We start from the raw sequence: 18,425 nt of genomic DNA on the forward strand, positions 1-18,425 counted from the left end.
GCCGGAGTAGACGGGCTCGGTCTTCCCCCTGTAACCGTGACTGAGACAGCCAGAGATGGCGTCTCACCATACAGAGCGAGGCCAGGGCCCTACCGGTCGCCACCGCCTGCTCCTTCATCAACTTGGCCAAAAGAGATGACACCTGCTGCACCTCCGCAGTTATGCTGGAGTCTCCCCCTAACTGGCCGGCCAGCTGGCATTGGTACAAGGCTAGAATAGCCCCAGTGTTCACCAACCTGCCCTGTATGGCCATAGCCCCATGCAGCTTATTGAGCATGGCATCCATCATCTTGGTGTTCCTGCTCGGGCAACTCGGTGTCCCCAAGACTGACTTAGTGGGGGACATCAAGGGCCCCAAAGCCTGATCCATGGGAGGAGGAGGTCCACAGCCAATCCTCTCTCGACCATGCACACCTGCCAGCCTTCTGCACAGACCTGACCAACGATGGGCTTCAGATGGTGTAGCAAACTGTTTCAATACCAGCTCCTCCACATCAGGAAGTAGAGGCATTGAAAAAGACTGTGACTGAGTTGGAGTCATGTCATCAAACCGGGAGGCCCTCTGTCCTTGGTCCGCTGGCATGTCAACCCCCAATGCCACCGCGGCCCGAGCAAGAAGCTGGTGATAGAGAGGAGAGGTGATGTCCTGCTCGCCCACTAAATGCTGAGACTCCACCCCCCCTTGAACAGGGAGGAGGGCTTCGTCCTCAGGGTCAATGCCCAAGATGTCAATGTCCCCTTCATCAGACGCATCTGACATGGGGGAGACCAGGTGTAGCTCTTCCTGCCCTTGCCAGATGGGGGCAGTGTGCTGGACAGTAGGTGGGGCTGCAACCGTAGCTGCAGGAGGAGGCATCGCCACTCGTGCCCTGACACCCCCTCCAGAGGGGTGAGGTGATTGTGCCACCGGGTCATGCAAAACCACCCTTCTTGGCCGTTTTGTAGGCCCAGTGAGAGTGACTGGATGTGTGACAGGAAACACTCGAGCCCTAGCCTCCCTCACTCTAGCTGGCAGGATGAAACAATTCATGCAGAATGCGGGGTCCTGGCTGGCCATGCGTGCATGGTCCAGTCCCAAGCAGTGCACACATTGGTCATGACCATCCTCCATGGGCATCCTTACACCACAGTTCAAACAGGTGTGCCCCACTGAACTAGCCATTCTTCCGCTGTACACCTGCACTGAAGTATGCTTGCACTGGTGGCACTAATCACCTGTCATACACTGACACGGAAGTAAAGTACCGCCCGTGGAGGAGTGTTTTTTTTGTTTTGTTTGTTTTTTGTTTTTTTTATGTTTTGTTTGTACAGACTCCCGTAGGAATCACTGGCAGCCAAATTCGCCCGTCGCCCTCCAACTAGGTCGGATTTTACGAGGAGCTATGGCAGTGTGTGTCAGGCAGCGCTGTCGCCGACACACACAAGCCACACTTGGAATGTTAAGATAAGTTAATCCCCATGGTAACTGAATGTTAAGATGATAAATTAACCTCCATGGTAACTGAATGTTAAGATGCTGCAGTTAACCTCCATGGTAACTGAATGTTAAGATGCTGCAGTTAACCTCCATGGTAACTGAATGTTATGATGATAAATTAATCCCCATGGTAACTGAATGTTAAGATGATAAGTTAACCCTCATGGTAACTGAATGTTAAGATGATAAGTTAACCTCCATGGTAACTGAATGTTAAGATGATAAGTTAACCTCCATGGTAACTGAATGTTAAGATACGTTAACCCCCATGGTAACTGAATGTTAAGATGATAAGTTAACCCTCATGGTAACTGAATGTTAAGATGATAAGTTAACCTCCATGGTAACTGAATGTTAAGATGATAAGTTAACCTCCATGGTAACTGAATGTTAAGATACATTAACCCCCATGGTAACTGAATGTTAAGATGATAAGTTAACCTCCATGGTAACTGAATGTTAAGATGATAAGTTAACCCCCATGGTAACTAAAAGTTAAGATCCTGCAGTTAACCTCCATGGTAACTGAAAGTTAAGATAAGTTAACCCCCATGGTAACTGAAAGTTAAGATGATAAGTTAACCTCCATGGTAACTGAAAGTTAAGATCCTGCAGTTAACCTCCATGGTAACTGAATGTTAAGATAAGTTAACCCTCATAGTAACCGAATGAGGTTGTGTCATATTCCAATTCCATTACAACAGCCAGAAATGATCCAGTGCTATTCTAACAGGTTTGCTGATATCATGGAGACATAAATGAAGTGTTTATTTTAGTTGAAGGAGATGGCATCTTTAAAGCCCGAAATTCACTTAAGGATGTGTATAGACTTAGATTTTCAGTGGGCACTGGAGTCATGGATCAACCAGAATGCTACACAAACCATCCATAACAGCAGCATGGACTGGTCAGACTTACACAGGCTCTGAGTTACGTTTCAGTCCCAGTTTACTCCAGGCTTCCTCTGATGTCAGATGCGGGTTTTCCTCTACATCCAGCTCATGACTGCAGACAAACAGAAGTTATATACACAAGTATTATTTTCATATCACTATCTTTCTTTTTTTTGGCAGTTGAAGGCCATAGGGATACATATTATATTTTCTAATGAATGTTTATTTTGTCATAGTTATGCTTTGCACACATTTTAGAAGGTTTCAGGTGAGGCAGAAAATCATACTAAGTTCATTTCTTTATCATAAATATATTAAGAATTTCATTCACATGAAATCATCCAGAAACATAACTATACTACTATAACTACCAAGTTCTACATTTTATGTCCTTTATAAGCTGTACATATCACATGGAGCATTATTGTAAACAAACGTAGCTCTATCAGATAGTGAGTGTGTGAGCTGTAAAGGGAATGACTTTAAGAGACACAGTGTCACATTACAATACTTATTTATATACAAAGCTCTCCTTGGCAAAATACTTGGATACCTGACAAGTCTTATTCATTTTAGTTCAATGTGACACTGTGCTAGTTTCCAACACGGTTTAGTCCTTTAAAATCAGCATGTTAGCACTGAGATTGGGAAACTGGGATTTTAAATATCACACTCCACACAAGTACAGGAAATAGTACAATTATTTAATCATTTTAAACATCTTTTAGTTGACATAGGACAGTATGAATTGGTGTGTTTTAAATGGAGCATTAACTTTTATGTGCATTTTTTGCCTTAATATTAATATATTATGTGTTTTATTGCTTTTATATATTGCGTTATTGTTTGTTATATTTATATATTGCTTATCTGTTCAGGTTATTGTTTCCTATATTTTATATTTGTACTATAATCAGGGCTTCAAAGGCCCACTCTGTATAAAAAAGGTCTGTTTGGTTCAGACCTTTTCTACAAATACTGCAAAATACAAGTAGAAACACAGGATAAAACAACTGCAACAATTAACAAGAAGGACCAGATGAAGCTGTGCAGGGAAAAGTCAGATTATTTCTATTGTCTGGATTCTCTACAGGAGACCATTAGACTCTGATAACACTCAAACAACACTGTTTTTAAATATCCAAACACGCATAACCACAACTAAACAAGCTGCAGAAGAGATTATTAAAAGTAGCTCAGAATTGTTTTAAATGTAACATATCTCACCTGCGTTTAACTTTAGCATGTCCTCCTAAAGGGGGTTTGTCATCTTCTTCATCATCTTCTCTATTTGACATTTTATTCCTTGAGCCAAACTGTCCTGCAGCCTGCTGGGAATCAATACCTTGTATGTCAAAACATACAAGATATTCATCAGCATAAATAACATTCATTAGCATCAATCCAAAGCCATCATTACATTATGGTAAATGGTAAATGTAACTGTACTTATACAGTGCTTCTCTAGTTGTTAGACCACTCAAAGCACTTTTACATTACATGTCATTCACCCATTCACACATATCGATACCCTGCTCATCAGGAGGAAACTAACATTCACACACATTCATACACTGATGATAGGAGCTACCACACAGTGCACCAACCTGGTCATCAGGAGGAAACTAACCATTGACACACATTCATACACCGTTGGCACAGCAACAGGAGCAATTTGGGGTTAAGTATCTTGCCCAACGACACATCAACATGTGGACTGGAGGAGCTGGGAAACAAACCGCTAATCTTCTAATTGGTGGATGACCGCTCTACCTCCTGAGTCACAGGAGGTAACTACATATAGATAACAACATTTATGTCTAAAATGTAGTTACCAAATTGATCTAATATTATTAAAAGAATGTTCTGAAATGTGAATGATAAAGAGCAGCAGGTACAGCTGACATGTGAACATCAAATGCTGAAATTGAAGTCAAACCAAGATGATGGAAGTTGCATTTATTTAAAGCAAACACTTATTTTAATAGAACTCTCTATGTAGGTCAGTAGCTGTTGTTTCAGGCTGGTACTGACACGCTACATCTACTTGCATTTTGCTGCATGTTCCTATCAATGTTTTTTTCCTTGGATGCAGGGTTTACAACCCCATCATGTGTCTCCTTTTGTTTTTGAATTTTGGGTCAAACACGCCACATTTAAACTTTTAGATACAAATCAAAACTCAAATAGAAAAGAGATGCCTCTTAGTTTGAACAAGTAAGGATTTTTGCACACAATAAAGTCTTACTGACAGGTGCTTTGGAAGACAATACACACACACACACAGCAAACGTCTTGTAGACTGTTGAGTAACAGTCTACAAGACGTTTGCTTCCTTCACAGTCAAGAATGGAATTTTGAACAAATGTAATCCTCATGCTGTAATTAATACAATTATGTCTTTGTTTTCATTTTTGGTCATAATAACCTTGCAAACATTCAGTTTAGAGACCATAAGACACACACACACACACACACACACACACACGCACACACGCACACACACACACACACACACACACACACACACACACACACACACACACACAGACACACAGACACACACACACACACACAGACACGTATATTACCTGTATGTTGTGCTGTGTTGTGCTGTGAGGCAGCAGCAGGTCTCTTGCAGCTCTTCCCACCATCAGAAGTATCACCAGCAGCACAGACTTCTCCCTCTGGCTGCTCTCTGGTATCAGACACACTTACACACTGTCTGTCTGTCCCTGAGTCAGTCACAGTGCTTCCACCTGCCACTAACAAGCACTGCTGTTCTAACAGATCCTTCAAAACCTCCACATCATCACAGAGAGCCTTCACTTCTTCTCTCTCCTGCCTCTCATCTCCAGACTGTCCATCCCTCCACTCCTCAGCCTTCCCTCCTGCTTTTGCTTCTCCACCAGTGTTCCCATTACAGAAGGACTGCTCACTGGTCCAACCCTGTGCTGCCCAATATGAGTACTGCTCCCAGTAGTAATAGTAGGTCTCTGCAGCATGTTGTTCCCAGGTAGCCTTTGAGTCAGGCTCATCCCACGGAGCCTTCACTGTTTGTGGATCCATCTGTGGATGTTTCTCCAGCCAGCTGCTCCACAAGAGAGCTTCACCCTGTTGAGCTTCAGCAGATACAGAGGAATGGATCAAATGGACAAGCTTCAATTATAGCAAAAACTTTATTGGAATGATGAGACCAGAAGAACGAATTTCAGTGACTTAAACCAGGAACTAAAATCCAATTTGAGTAGTGAAATAAGACCCATGGTGAATTACAAAGGAAGGCATGCTGCATTCTTTTTATAAGAGTTCTCAGAGAAGAACACGACAACAGTCATCCAGTTGTTCTTTGTAATATTCAAATCTGATGTTTGTACTAATTATTAGACCATTATGTCTTCATTGGGGTTTTAATTAGCTTCATGTTTATTTTGTCACATATACATACATTTCAAATGTCACTGGCTCACTGGGTTTCATTGTATAAGCGTACAGTGTGTAATGCATATTTAAATGTAATCTTTGAGTCCTCTTCCTTACCCCAGTATGTTTCCCAGCCAGCATCATCAATGATCTGAGTCTCTGTCCCTCCATCAACTATCCCAGTCTTCATTCCATCCTCCAGAGAATCAGACACTTCTTTGTCACTGACTGAGCCCAAAATCACAAGGCAGTGTCAAATTACATCACAGTCATAATATTACACCTTTCCACACAACAACACTGCTTCAAAGTGCTCTACAGGGAAAACAACACAGCAAATGACAAGGGACAAAAAGGTTGTATAGGTTGACAATTTAAAAAAACTATTTCATGAATAAAGATGGCAGTGAATTTTAAAAGTGATCTTAAAGATGCTGAGGATCTTGGATAACACAGATATCTGATGTGTCATCTGCCAGTTTCACCAGTTTCAGGAGTTGAACTGACAGGTCTGTTAAACTGCAGTCACTGCTGTAGTGAGAGAATAACAGTGGGGAGCACATGTTCCTGGGGGGGAGGGGGCTGTCTGACACCTTGTGGTGTCTGGACACTACACCACTATGTTGTGCTACAGAACACACACTAATCATACATCGTGTTTATATATATGTATGGACCACACTATGTTTTTATGATGCTGACTTCCTGTTTTCAGTAGGAGGCACTATGATCTATGACAGTGACTCAATATTGTAGTTGGCAGACCTGTGTTCAGACCTGGACTCCAATCAAGCATGTGGATCTTGAGGCAGATTGGAGTCTTGAAAGTCTAGGGGAGTTACAACACCTTCTTGTTTAATGGTGAAATATGTGAATATACCAGCACACCATGTCACGCTCAAGATGTACTGTTCATCACAGAGGTTTTAGATGACACAGACCACATATGAAGTGGGTCTGGTTAAATGTTTTGACTGGAAATGGCAAAAAAAACCAAGAGACTCTTTGTATGCCTGGACATGATGCATATGCCTCCAACATTTTGTTCATCCATGTCAAATCTAAAGGTGAGGCTGTTGACCCATTTTACCACACCCATTCTAATCCAACACCACTTAGGACACATGCGCAACATTTTATGAATTTTTATATTTGTCAAAAATTCAATTCCTATAATAATTCCTTTTTATACAATAAGGTCTTTGCACTATTCAGTGCTCTGGTCCTAATAACAATAGTATTAATACCTTTGTTAATAACCTGTAGACCTTCCTCCTCTTCAGCTGCTTGTGTCAAGTATGTAGCAGACTTCCTGTTAGACCTCCTCCTCTGACACATGACCAAAAACAGCATCATTTAAAATGGCTCCAAACATTTTACTTCAATGAATTGTTTCATAAAAATATCTGGTATGACACTACAGACATGGTGCTGAAAGAAACATCCACCATGTCTGACCTACCTCTCTCCGCTGCTCAGAGGAGCTGACAAAGGCTAGAGGCAGACCCATGCTTTCCATCAGCTGAGCCTCTTCATCCAGCACCACCTCCTCCTCAGCCTCCTCTTCATCATCCTCTTCTGTGGACAGGGGGACATTTAACAGCACATTATCATCTTTCGTCAAGACATGAAATGCACTTTTGATTCTCTCTTATACTATACTCTTTTTAAGACTATTGTGTGTGTGTGTGTGTGTGAGCGAGAGAGAGAGAGAGAGAGAGAGAGAGAGAGAGACAGAGAGAGAGAGAGAGACAGAGACAGAGAGAGAGACAGAGAGAGACAGAGAGAGACAGAGAGAGAGAGAGAGAGAGAGAGAGACACACACACAGACAGAGAGAGAGAGAGAGAGAGAGAGAGAGAGAGAGAAACCTCTAAACCAACTGGGAGTTTGGAATGATGACAGAGCTTACATTTCTACACACATGATCTCAGAGCAAGTACATGTGCACACTGTTTAAGGTTCTATTTGTAATTGCATACGTGTGGCCGTTAAATGAACTGCAGTTAAGGCATGACACTATTGCTGGGCTGTACATCTCACACACACACACACACACACACACACACACACACACACACACACACACACACACACACACACACACACACACACACACACACACACACACACACACAAAAAGGGTGCTGTTGTGCTGTGGCTGCTGAGACCCAATCTGCAAAAATATGCATTAATCAACCATGTGAACATGATCTGACCTGCCAAACACCAACTGTTTATTTTAACCAACTGTGTTTACTAACATTGATAGGCTCAGTGAGCTGTGGCCATGGAGCAACGTGCTGTGTGCAGGGAGCAATGTGAAACAGCTTTGTAGTGAAATGTGTGCTTGTTACCACTAAAAGAAAAAAACCAAAAGGTGTAAACTATGTTCAGCTATTGCTCTGAAGTCTGTTTTCTGCTCCTCTGTTGAGAAAATAATGTTTTATTGTGTGTGCTTGGGGCAACTTGTCACTGCAGGCATGTTTGTGAAACGTGTAGTGGCTAACAAGGGTAGCTAGCCTTCTCATTAGCTGGACTGCACCATTTAGTCTCGTTATGTTGCTTGTTTGTTGACATTAGTGGGGGACAGAAACTCTGGAGCATGCAAGAACGTCACATGCTTTAAATATTACTGAAAATCTGTCCCAGGTCAGTCACATGGAGGCCAATGGCTAACAGCTAAAGGTTCTTACAGACAACCAAGAAAGTCAGGTAGGGTCTCTTGTTTTAGCTACATTAGTGCTCATTCCGTCCTTGGCACTAGAAAACTATTCATGCATGTAAATGTCTTTACAATTCTACACATGGAACCTTTAAGAACTTATTTACATTGGCTGTTTGTTTCGATGAAGAAGATGCTTCATACATTTTATAGTAACTTTGCTACATATATTTAAATATACAGCGGAAATGTTGTATGACACAAATGTTTTCTACTTAAAATTGTTCAGTATGAAAATGATGCTTCATGTGCAACAAGCAGTCTATGATTCATGTTCCTGAGTGGAAGCCACTTTAAGAAAATAGACACTGATTGACTGATCTGCTACTGGAGGCCGATGTTACTCTGAAGATCAGTTTAAACTAATATGAAGCAGTTTCATGAATGTGCTTCATTTTGTCATCATTTTGACCTGCTGTAAGTAAACATGAGAAAGACATACACCTCATAAACAGAAAGAAAAGAGAGGATACATAAACTGAAACTATACAAAACTATGGGAGAAAATAAATATGTCATGAAGAAGACAGAGATGAGACAATGATGACACAGAGTGGCAGATCAATTGCTGAATTAATATTCGTCAGTTTAGTTTTCAATCAACGTCAATCATTTTACATCAAATGTCACTTAACAAAGAACAATCAGTGACCATCAAACCTAAAGTAAAATACGTCTTTTTGCCCACAAATATAGGCTAATAGTGTTTATACATGGAAATAACACTGATTGATTGTGTTAATAAAGAAAAAACGCAATAAACATATGTTCTGTTAATCCTTTTTGAAACTATAACTATACAGTCGTGAAACTTGCCCTTAACGTTCACAATACAATATTCTACAAATAGAAATCGCTAAAAAAAAAAAAAAAAGAAAAAAAAAGTGAGTTAGTACTACAGTACCTCAGTGGTACGAGCTTTTTGTGAACGCGCGCTTCCTACGCCATGTGACGGGGGCGGGGCTAGGCGGGCGGAACACATCCTGAAGGTATTGCTACAGCACCACTGATGTTAACATGAGGTCCTGAACCTAACCGTGTACAGCTCGATGAATGATGCGTTAATCTCAGCCATTCTCAGTGCAACCACAATAAACATGGAAGGTAGAAGTGAACATACCTTGGACTGCAGTTTCTGTCAGGTCCAATGAGAGCAGTCTATTATCAGAGCGATACAGCTCCCGGTCACTGGACAGAGACAGAGAACACAGACAGATAGAAGAAGCTCCATACTTCAACCTGTAGTAGTATACATCTTTCTCACTTTAAAAAGGTGTTCATCACATCACCCAAACCGTTCTTGTAGACATACGAGAGATAATAGAGACTCACTTTACGAAGACTCTGGAGCAGCAGCAATGGATTCTCTCCTCCTCAGATGAGAGTTTCCTGCTGAAGATAATATCAGCCACCAGCGTCACCCTGCTCCTGTCCGGCATCATGACGCTCCGCTCTCTATAGCACGCGCCGCTTCACTGCTGGGTCAATACCGTCAATACAAACAAATACAAAGCAGCCAGTATTCTGCACGCACTTCCGGTCTTTTTTTTCAGAATTAAGTTACTAATCTACAGCACTCAAAATGGGATTTTATATATAATTATTTTTCAGTCTCTTTAAGAGAATACAACCAGAAAATACAGGAAATGCGTACGCACTATTAAAAACAGAAGAAAAAAAATGCTTCTATAGGCTGTAGTGCTTAGTGTGACCCACTGGCGTAGCCAGAAAAAAAGACATTGCTGTGCACCAACAAATACTGAGTGTGCCAAATTTATTTTCAACAGAGTGTTACACACAACATTCAAAAGAATGTATCTCTCTCGAATACAACATTATTAACACAAAACATATCCACACGTTGTGTGCGTTCCATCAGTAATAGTCAACAGTAGTTCACAGCAGGTCTAAACATTCACATATGTGACATGCTCTCAAATAAATCAATAACAAAGTAATAGAAAAAGCACACTTTGTGTTCTCAAAAAAAAAAAACACCGCAAAAACATAACACACAGACATTGCGTGCCCAATGAGATGAACATAGTGAAATAGTACACACTCATGCGCGTACTCATGCACTCTCATAGCGCTATAACGTATCCACATTACGCATGATCAACAAAGCTATTTAACCATCTGAACACAACTATTGGGACTAGCAGCAAAGTAAAGGACACAACGATATTGCTGCTACCTGTGCGCACTGCGCAGCTCTCAATTTAAAGGGCAAGACGGCGTGGCTTGGCCTTGAACGCATTTATTATTTCATCAGAGTCCAGTTTCTCCGCGAGCTCTTTTTCAAACATGAGCATGATTCAGTCTCTCTGTGAGCATTGTAGCTCTGCTGGTGGATTTTATCCTGTTCACAACTGAAAACAGGCGCTCCACAGAGCAACTTGTAACAGAATACGCAGTAAACAGTTCATGTTGGGAAAAACATCTTTGTCACATGAGTTCAACATTTCAATAATGGACGGGAACTAATGTCCCCCGTCCACTTTCCGTTTGATCAGTTGCCCAAACACAGTCAATTCAGCGGCCTCCAAACCAAGTCCTTAATGTCTGCACGGTGCGCGCAATGGGTCCAGCTGGCAAAACGCGTCTGATACAGGGAGGCAGCAGCCTTCATTATTCCATAGAAAGACTTGTGATGGTGATCCCCGGGGTAGCTGGGGTTGTCTGGCACTGTAACGTTAGCTGCATCATTCCCCATGGTGTGTGTAGCCTCACTACCCAGCAAACACATAACGTTCCGGTGACCTTCCCAAAACGTTCCCAACAAGTTTTCTATTGAACATTCCCTAAAGAACGTTTTAAGAACTTTGTATAAATGTTAGTGTCTAACGTAACATTCCCAAAACGTTCTAATAACCAGATGAAATAACGTTTTTATAAAGTAATTTTTAGAATGTTCCCCTAAAGTTCCCATTTGGTAGAATTTTGGGTAACCTTCCCACAACGTTCTGAGAAAGTTCTATAAATGACGGTTTTGATATAACATTCCTAAAACGTTCTAATAACATGATAATTGTAACGTTATTTGAGGGTAATTGTGTACATATGTGGCACATATGCCATACAATAATAATAATAATAAAAATATTGCACCATTCCCCACAATATATCATATTTATCATATTTACAAACAATATATACGCAAACAAATCATTGTGCTTTTAAGTCACCGACTGCGCATGCGTGAGCAATCAAACATGGACGCCTTCGAAGAACTCCTTTGTGACGAAGTACGCCGGTACCCTCATTTGTATAACCCCTCCCTCCAATATTACAAAGATGCCCAAATGACCACAACTTCGTGGGGAGAAATAGCCCGCACCCTTGGCAAGGAGGAAAAGGTTTGCCGGGCTAAATGGAAATATCTTCGAGATCGTTTTGTAAAAATTAAGAAGAATGCTCCCCGCCATTTATCACCAACTCAGTTGGTTAACTCAGTTTGTTAAGCATCGGGAAACGGAGTCAAACTTTCCCATCGAGGTAATGTATGTCTTCTAAACATTCAGACTTGATTTATTGAAACTTTGTAATAATGATCATAAACCATATGGTTTATGATGAGGCTATAGCCTCCGACACAGGCTATAGCCTGTGTCGGAGGGGTCGTGGGCTTCCCTTACATGTGAGCAACAGCAGCAATCTGGCTCTCTTAAACCTAAATTGAATGGAACCTTAATTAAAATCATTGCTAACATCTGTATTTGTCCGACTATTTTATGTCAAAAAGGTGAATTGCACAAGGTTTGAGAATTTTACATACACATGTTGTTTAACTCATTGGAAGCTTGCTAATATGTATAAGACCAACGTTCAATCACAACATTTCATTTAAAATACCAAAGATCACAGAATCTGATAGACATAAAATCATCACATTGCATTAGCAAGGCCATTTTGAAAGGGAAATCAGCTTTGATCGACTTCAGGACAGTCTCCCCTGAAGAATTTAAGATATGCTTAATGCCAAGGGAGGTCACACTAAATATACTGAATTTTGCCTGTAGAAGTAATTTTGTTCTGAACATAGTTTTTTCTTTTGTTTTTTTAATTTATTGTACATATTTCCTGTATTTTCTGTTTGTATCTTAATAAAGAGGCCATAAAATAATTACCACTCACGTCGTGCTGTGGCGCAGTCAGAGGGCTCGCACGTAGACGTCTTTATACGCAGGCAGACTATTATTGGACACTGCACCAAGTGGTAAAATAACACTTCCTGGGTTCACTATGTGGAGCTAGAAAACAGCTACTAATTAATACACACAGACACTAGTCACGTGTATGAAGTGCACAACACACCATGTGAAGCTCATGTAAATCTGATTGTTCCAAAAGTTTGAAACAGCAAGTTCTTTAATGCAGATTACAGCCACCACACAGGATACATCAAGGATGAAGGAGGAGTTTGATATGCAACCTTTAATCTCCATGCATCATTGTAGAGTGGTCTAAAACAATAATACTAATACAGTCATTAATCTAGAAGTAGAAACAGAAATCTGAGGCATTTGTTCCTTCTCAGGTATGCTGACTGACTCAATAAAAGTTTTCTCCACTAGATGGCACACTAAGACCACAAATGATTGGAACGTGTCTGTTAAAGTGACAGCATGGGGAATGAGCAGACTTTGGTAAGGGCGTTTGATGCAGACTTCAGCATGTAATTACAATGCATGACACATGACAGTAATTAGTCAAAGAATGACGCATGTTACTTCCTGTCACCATTAGGTAACGCTATGACTATCATTAAATATGACCCTTTACATGTCTTGATTCTTCTATGACAATCTGTATCGAGGGGCTCAATTTCCAAGGGGGCGCTGTCGAGCCATTTTGCCCCGCCTATTTGCGGGACCCATAAAATAAAGCATTTTTCATCGGACCGGAAGGCGTGCATAGTCTCATGCGTTTCCGTGGATGTTGCAACCGTATATGGCTGTGTCCCAATCTGGTCCTAATTGCGAGGCTGCATCCTCGAAGTACGCATTTAGAGGCCGATTACGTCACAACGCCGCGCGAAGGCTGTCCCAATTCGAAGACTCCTTCAAATCAGAGACATTATAATAAGAGGAGACATATCACTCCCATTGAAATGTATAGGGAAACTACGTAACGCCAAGATGGCCGGTGTTTGCACATAGTTTGATTTTCATCGTGATTTCAAAACATATGTTTTTTATGTCCCTTAGACCTCGGAAAATGGAGATACAGCTCTCTCCCTATTCATTTAGATAGCCGGTTGGTCTTCCTATGGCCAAATAGCTGCCCGGAGGCGTGGCCAATTTTGCCGCCGAGTGAGATGACTAGCCTTAGAAGGACTTTGTTCAAATGCAGCCTTGAAATGCGGCCTTCTTTTCCCTCTTTTTTGAGGATGCACCGCTACTATCCTTCGCGGCCTCCCAAATCCCAAGATCCTTTGCGCGGCGCTGTTCAGTGCCAACAATGGCGACACCAACAGGTGAAGACTTTTCATTCAAGTGTAAGTATTGGTTTGTTTATTTAATTATTTTTACTTATTACTACTTATACTTTTATACTGTTACTAATTACTTATATTTTATTACTTGACTTATATCTTATATATATATATATATAAATGGACTAAGATGAACAAATTTAGATTTTAATAAAGAGCTACGTTTGGGATTATCACTATTATATGTTATACTTCATTATTATCATTATTATGGTAATTTTTTGCTATATTGGAACCCTTTTGTCTGTTGACATAGTAAAAAAAACATGTTTTACATTACATTTTGTTTTATTTTTGTTTTAGGGAGCAAGGAGCAAACGAGCTCCTGATTAAACAAAGAGGGGAAAATGACCATCTATTCACGGGGGCCAAAAACTCCACCACGGCGGGATGGAGGTAAGGCTGATGTCCATTTTTGTACATCTTTGCATCCCTGTGTTGATGTGATCTTGTGTTTACCTTTTCTCTTGCTTCCCTCTGTGTTTAGAGCAATACTGGAAAAGATTGGGCTGGAGGGGAAGGTCCAGCCCTACCAGGCCAAAAAAAAATGGGACAATTTAAAAAAAAAAAAAAAAGTAGGTAGCCTACAGGTTTGGATTAGTTTTACTGTTACTAAATACTTTTGCTGAAAATTGCTGACATGATTGATTTCCACTGCCTTAGGATTGCAAATATCCAGGGACAGGGGAGGGGGCCAGCGGCAAGCCCACTGCTGGCACTTGGCCGTGGTTTGTCCTCATGGATGAGGTACTGGGGCAGAGGCCATCTATTGCCCCCCCTGTCCTCATTGCCTCCATCCGTGAGGACACACCAGGGCCAAGTGCCGCAGTGGGTGAGCAGGAGAGTGAAGAGGAGGAGGAGGACCAGCCAGGGCCCAGGAGGAAGAGGAGGAGGGAGGATGACCTCCTTGACCTCATAAAGGAGAACATGAGAAGGCAAAATGAGGCAGAGGAGAGGAGGAAGCAGGAGGGGAAAGACAGGATGGAGAGGCTCTTCTCTCTCCTGGAAAAAGTAATAGCAAAATAAATATACGTCTATATAGATGTGTTTAATTTGATTTTATTTATGAACTGTGTTTATTTATGATTTTTCTTTATTTTTTATTTGATTGTGAAGATTTTGATGTTTTATGTTGTTATTAAATAAAGAATATTGTTCATTGTTACACGTCTATTCCATTTAGTATTTACAACTTCAGTACAATTTATAACAGGGTTGCATAAAGTGCTACTGTTCAGGAAGAACAAGGGATTAAATATTTTCTTTTATTATCAAGTGATGAAACATTTAACTATTTACAAAAATTACATCAGAAATAACTATTTACAGATTATTATTATTTTATTATTCTATCTCTTGTGTGTTTTCCTTCTTTCTTCTTCTTTCTTTCTTTCTTTCTTTCTTGTGTGTTTTCCTTCTTTCTTTCTTTCTTGTGTGTTTCCTTCTTTCTTCTTCTTTCTTTCTTTCTTTCTTTCTTGTGTGTTTTCCTTCTTTCTTCTCCTTTCCTTTATTCTTCTCCTTTCTTCTCTCTTATAATTTTGTCAGCTTTTTCACCGTCTTTTCGGTCGAGACGTCTTTCTCGTCTTATGGGCGGGAACAGCTGGTGACGCAACCAGGAAATGCCTCGAAGGCTAGACCGTCTCATTTAACAACGGTTGATGCGTCCTTCGGAGGTTCCTCAAGGCTGCATCCTTCGAAGGCCGCAAAGGCCGCGTACTTCGAGGATGCAGCCTCGCAGTTGGGTCCAAATTGAGACACAGCCACAGTCTATATGTCTATGGTTGCAACCACCAAAAATACGATTTAAAATGGATAATAATAATAAACAATAGGGCTTTGCGCGGGTCAGCGCTCGGGCCCTAAATACGGATGGTCATTAAATTTTTTAAAATTCATTAAAACAACAAGGCTAGTGGTGACCTAAGACTTTTGCACAGTACTGTATGTAAAGTTATAGATATAGAAATTGATGGATAGTTGCATAGTTACATTATTATAATAATATACCGTAATAAATACCGTGCACTGTTGTTATATTGAATATTTTTTACCGGTTATGTGGGAGCTGAAAGAGCTGTAAGAAATTGGCATTTTCCCGCCCCAAGCTTTCGCTAACTTAACTCAAAAAACACAACAAACAAAACCCCCACGCTTTTTAATTTTGCACTTTTATTTTGCATAGCATGTGTCACACCGGAAGTTTTCTGCTCAGGTTTCATTCAGTTTCATGACATGCCAGCGAGTGGAACTTTTCTATCGTTGAACTGGTTTCTTTGCAGGGAGATCGCATCACCGGGACACCAGTGTGTCACACTCAAAGTGTTCCGGGCTCAGGGTGTTAGCCAGCAGACTTGTATGTTATGCTGGTGTAACACACAACACTGTGTGTTATGTGTTTGTAGTGTCTGTGGCCACTGAGTATCGCCTAAGGTAACGTCTCTCTTTATTTATTGTTACTGTATTTATTCTCTGACACTAACTGTTGACTTCAACACCGACGGCTTGCTGTCATCTGCCAGAATTTCTACTTCCTTTAACGTTAGATAGCTCGTTGTTTTACAGCCGCCACCGCTGTCTTGTGTTAATTTAGAGGCTGCTTGTATACTCCATAGCGAAGTTTAAAGGTTGATCCAAACATTAAAGTGTGCTGGATGTGACTGATTATACAGTAATGTTGGCTCTGTGCGCCATCACAATGGATATAGAATGAAACAATCGAGATGCACTTGCAGACTTTCAGCTTTAATTCAAGTAGCTGAACAAAAGTATCGTGTTATAATATTAGAAATTACAGCCATTTTTATACATAATCCCCTCATTTCAGGGGGTGTTATTGTTATTGGACATATTAACATAATCATACATAAAAATGTCCATTTTAATACTTTGTCGAGAGTCCTTTACAGACTATTTCCTTCTTTGTGATGCTTCACCAGGCCGTTACTGCAGCTGTCCTCAGCTGTTGTTTGTGGGTCTCTTAAGTCTTGTGTTCAGCAAGTGAAATGCATGCTCCATCGGATTGAGATCAAATGATTGACTTGGCCTTTGCAGAATATTCCACTTCTTTGCTTAAAAAAAACTCCCAGCCTGCTTTCACACTATGTTTTGTATGATTGACAGTATGTTTCAATCTGTACTGAGAAACGTTCACCAGTAGGTACATTTTTTCCTCAGAACTGTTGATTTGGCCACTTCTTGTGATCTCTCTGATAGATTTTCTGTTTCTGTGGTTTAAGGGTTAGGGTTGTTAGGGTTATTGACCTGTTCCACCTGCATTGAGTACTTATCTGACAGCAGCAGCTTCCTTATACAAACACCACACCTGGAATCAACTCCAGACCTTTTACCTGTTCAATTGATGATGAAATAGGAAATTGCCCACACCTGTCCCCGAAACACTTTTTGAGTTAATTGTCCAATTAGTTTTCATCCCTTTTAAAAAGAGGGGAGTACAAAAGCTGTTATTCCTAAATCCTTCCTCCTTAAAGCAGAGAGTCTGAACTTAAAACCCATATTTATCATATAACTGTATCTTCCTGTTAAAAGGGAGTTCTTCCTTGCAGCTGTCGCTAAGTGCTGCTCATGGAGGAATTTTGGGGCTCTTTAAATTAAATTAAAAGAGTATAAAAGTGAAAAGTGCCTTGAGATCAATCAATCAATCAATCTTTATTTACAACTTTAAACATTTTTCACAACAAAAGTAATCTCAAAGCACTTTTCATTAAGAGCACTAATTTAACAACTTTTGTTGTGATTTGGCATCATAGAAATAAAGATTGATTGATCTTGAATATGTTTTGGTAATCAGAAAAAATAGCAAGACTTTAGTCAATGTCCAAATATATATGGACCTAACTATATTTTTCTAAACCTTACATAGTGTTGACTGTGAAAGACAGTTTGTTCTGAGAGACTATCAAAGCCCTCACATGTACATGGACAGCTGTTTTTCTGTTCGTTTGTGAAGTTTTCTTTTCCTCTCCTTTCACCCACCAGCATGTAGCAGCAGATGATCCTTGCCGCTGAGGCTGTCTGACTGACTGACTGACCCTCATCATCATCATCAGCTGGTTGAACAACAGCTTCTGTGACTGACACTCAGCAGAGCAGGATGTCAGACACTGGGAACCAGTCCTGCCTGATGGGAGCAGAGGATGCCATCTCCTTCCTTGTATGAACCTCTCTCACAATTCACAGCTTAATAGCTGTTCATTCTCTCTGTAAATGTATGTGACTGGATTCGTGTAGGGCTTTTCTTTGTCCTTAGTTTCCACATGTTTGAGTTTTAGAAAAAAATCAATGAACAATATATTTTATTAAACAGAAATACAAAGCAATAAGGTTGCACTCCAAACTGAAGAAAGTGAGGATTTGCTGCTGTTCTTTAGATCATATAAGACATCTTAAGCTCT

General features: G+C 40.6%; 2 protein-coding genes across 3 annotated transcripts in view; one reads left to right on the top strand and one right to left on the bottom strand.

Moving 5' to 3' along the window:
- The window catches only part of tgs1 (trimethylguanosine synthase 1), a 37,102-nt gene extending 27,128 nt beyond the window's left edge, over nucleotides 1–9,974 (bottom strand). The window contains exons 1-8 of the mRNA XM_053330258.1: nucleotides 9,849–9,974; nucleotides 9,637–9,704; nucleotides 7,256–7,371; nucleotides 7,041–7,122; nucleotides 5,911–6,021; nucleotides 4,962–5,492; nucleotides 3,598–3,715; nucleotides 2,396–2,482 (exon numbers count right to left, since the gene is read on the bottom strand). Of these exons, the coding sequence (XP_053186233.1) occupies nucleotides 2,396–2,482; nucleotides 3,598–3,715; nucleotides 4,962–5,492; nucleotides 5,911–6,021; nucleotides 7,041–7,122; nucleotides 7,256–7,371; nucleotides 9,637–9,704; nucleotides 9,849–9,958 (1,223 nt within the window). The 5' untranslated portion in view covers nucleotides 9,959–9,974. The remainder of the gene's footprint in view (nucleotides 1–2,395; nucleotides 2,483–3,597; nucleotides 3,716–4,961; nucleotides 5,493–5,910; nucleotides 6,022–7,040; nucleotides 7,123–7,255; nucleotides 7,372–9,636; nucleotides 9,705–9,848) is intronic.
- tmem68 (transmembrane protein 68) overlaps nucleotides 6,374–18,425 on the top strand; it is a 30,360-nt gene continuing 18,308 nt past the window's right edge. The window contains exons 1-2 of one of the 2 annotated variants that reach the window (XM_053330252.1): nucleotides 6,374–6,383; nucleotides 18,046–18,184. In XM_053330252.1, coding sequence (XP_053186227.1) covers nucleotides 18,125–18,184 — 60 coding nt within the window. In that variant the 5' untranslated portion in view covers nucleotides 6,374–6,383; nucleotides 18,046–18,124. Of the gene's footprint in view, nucleotides 6,384–16,306; nucleotides 16,444–18,009; nucleotides 18,185–18,425 lie in introns of those variants that run through there. The other variant, XM_053330251.1, reaches the window with a different exon arrangement.

Source organism: Scomber japonicus, chromosome 12, assembly GCF_027409825.1.
Source record: "Scomber japonicus isolate fScoJap1 chromosome 12, fScoJap1.pri, whole genome shotgun sequence".
Taxonomy (NCBI): domain Eukaryota; kingdom Metazoa; phylum Chordata; class Actinopteri; order Scombriformes; family Scombridae; genus Scomber; species Scomber japonicus.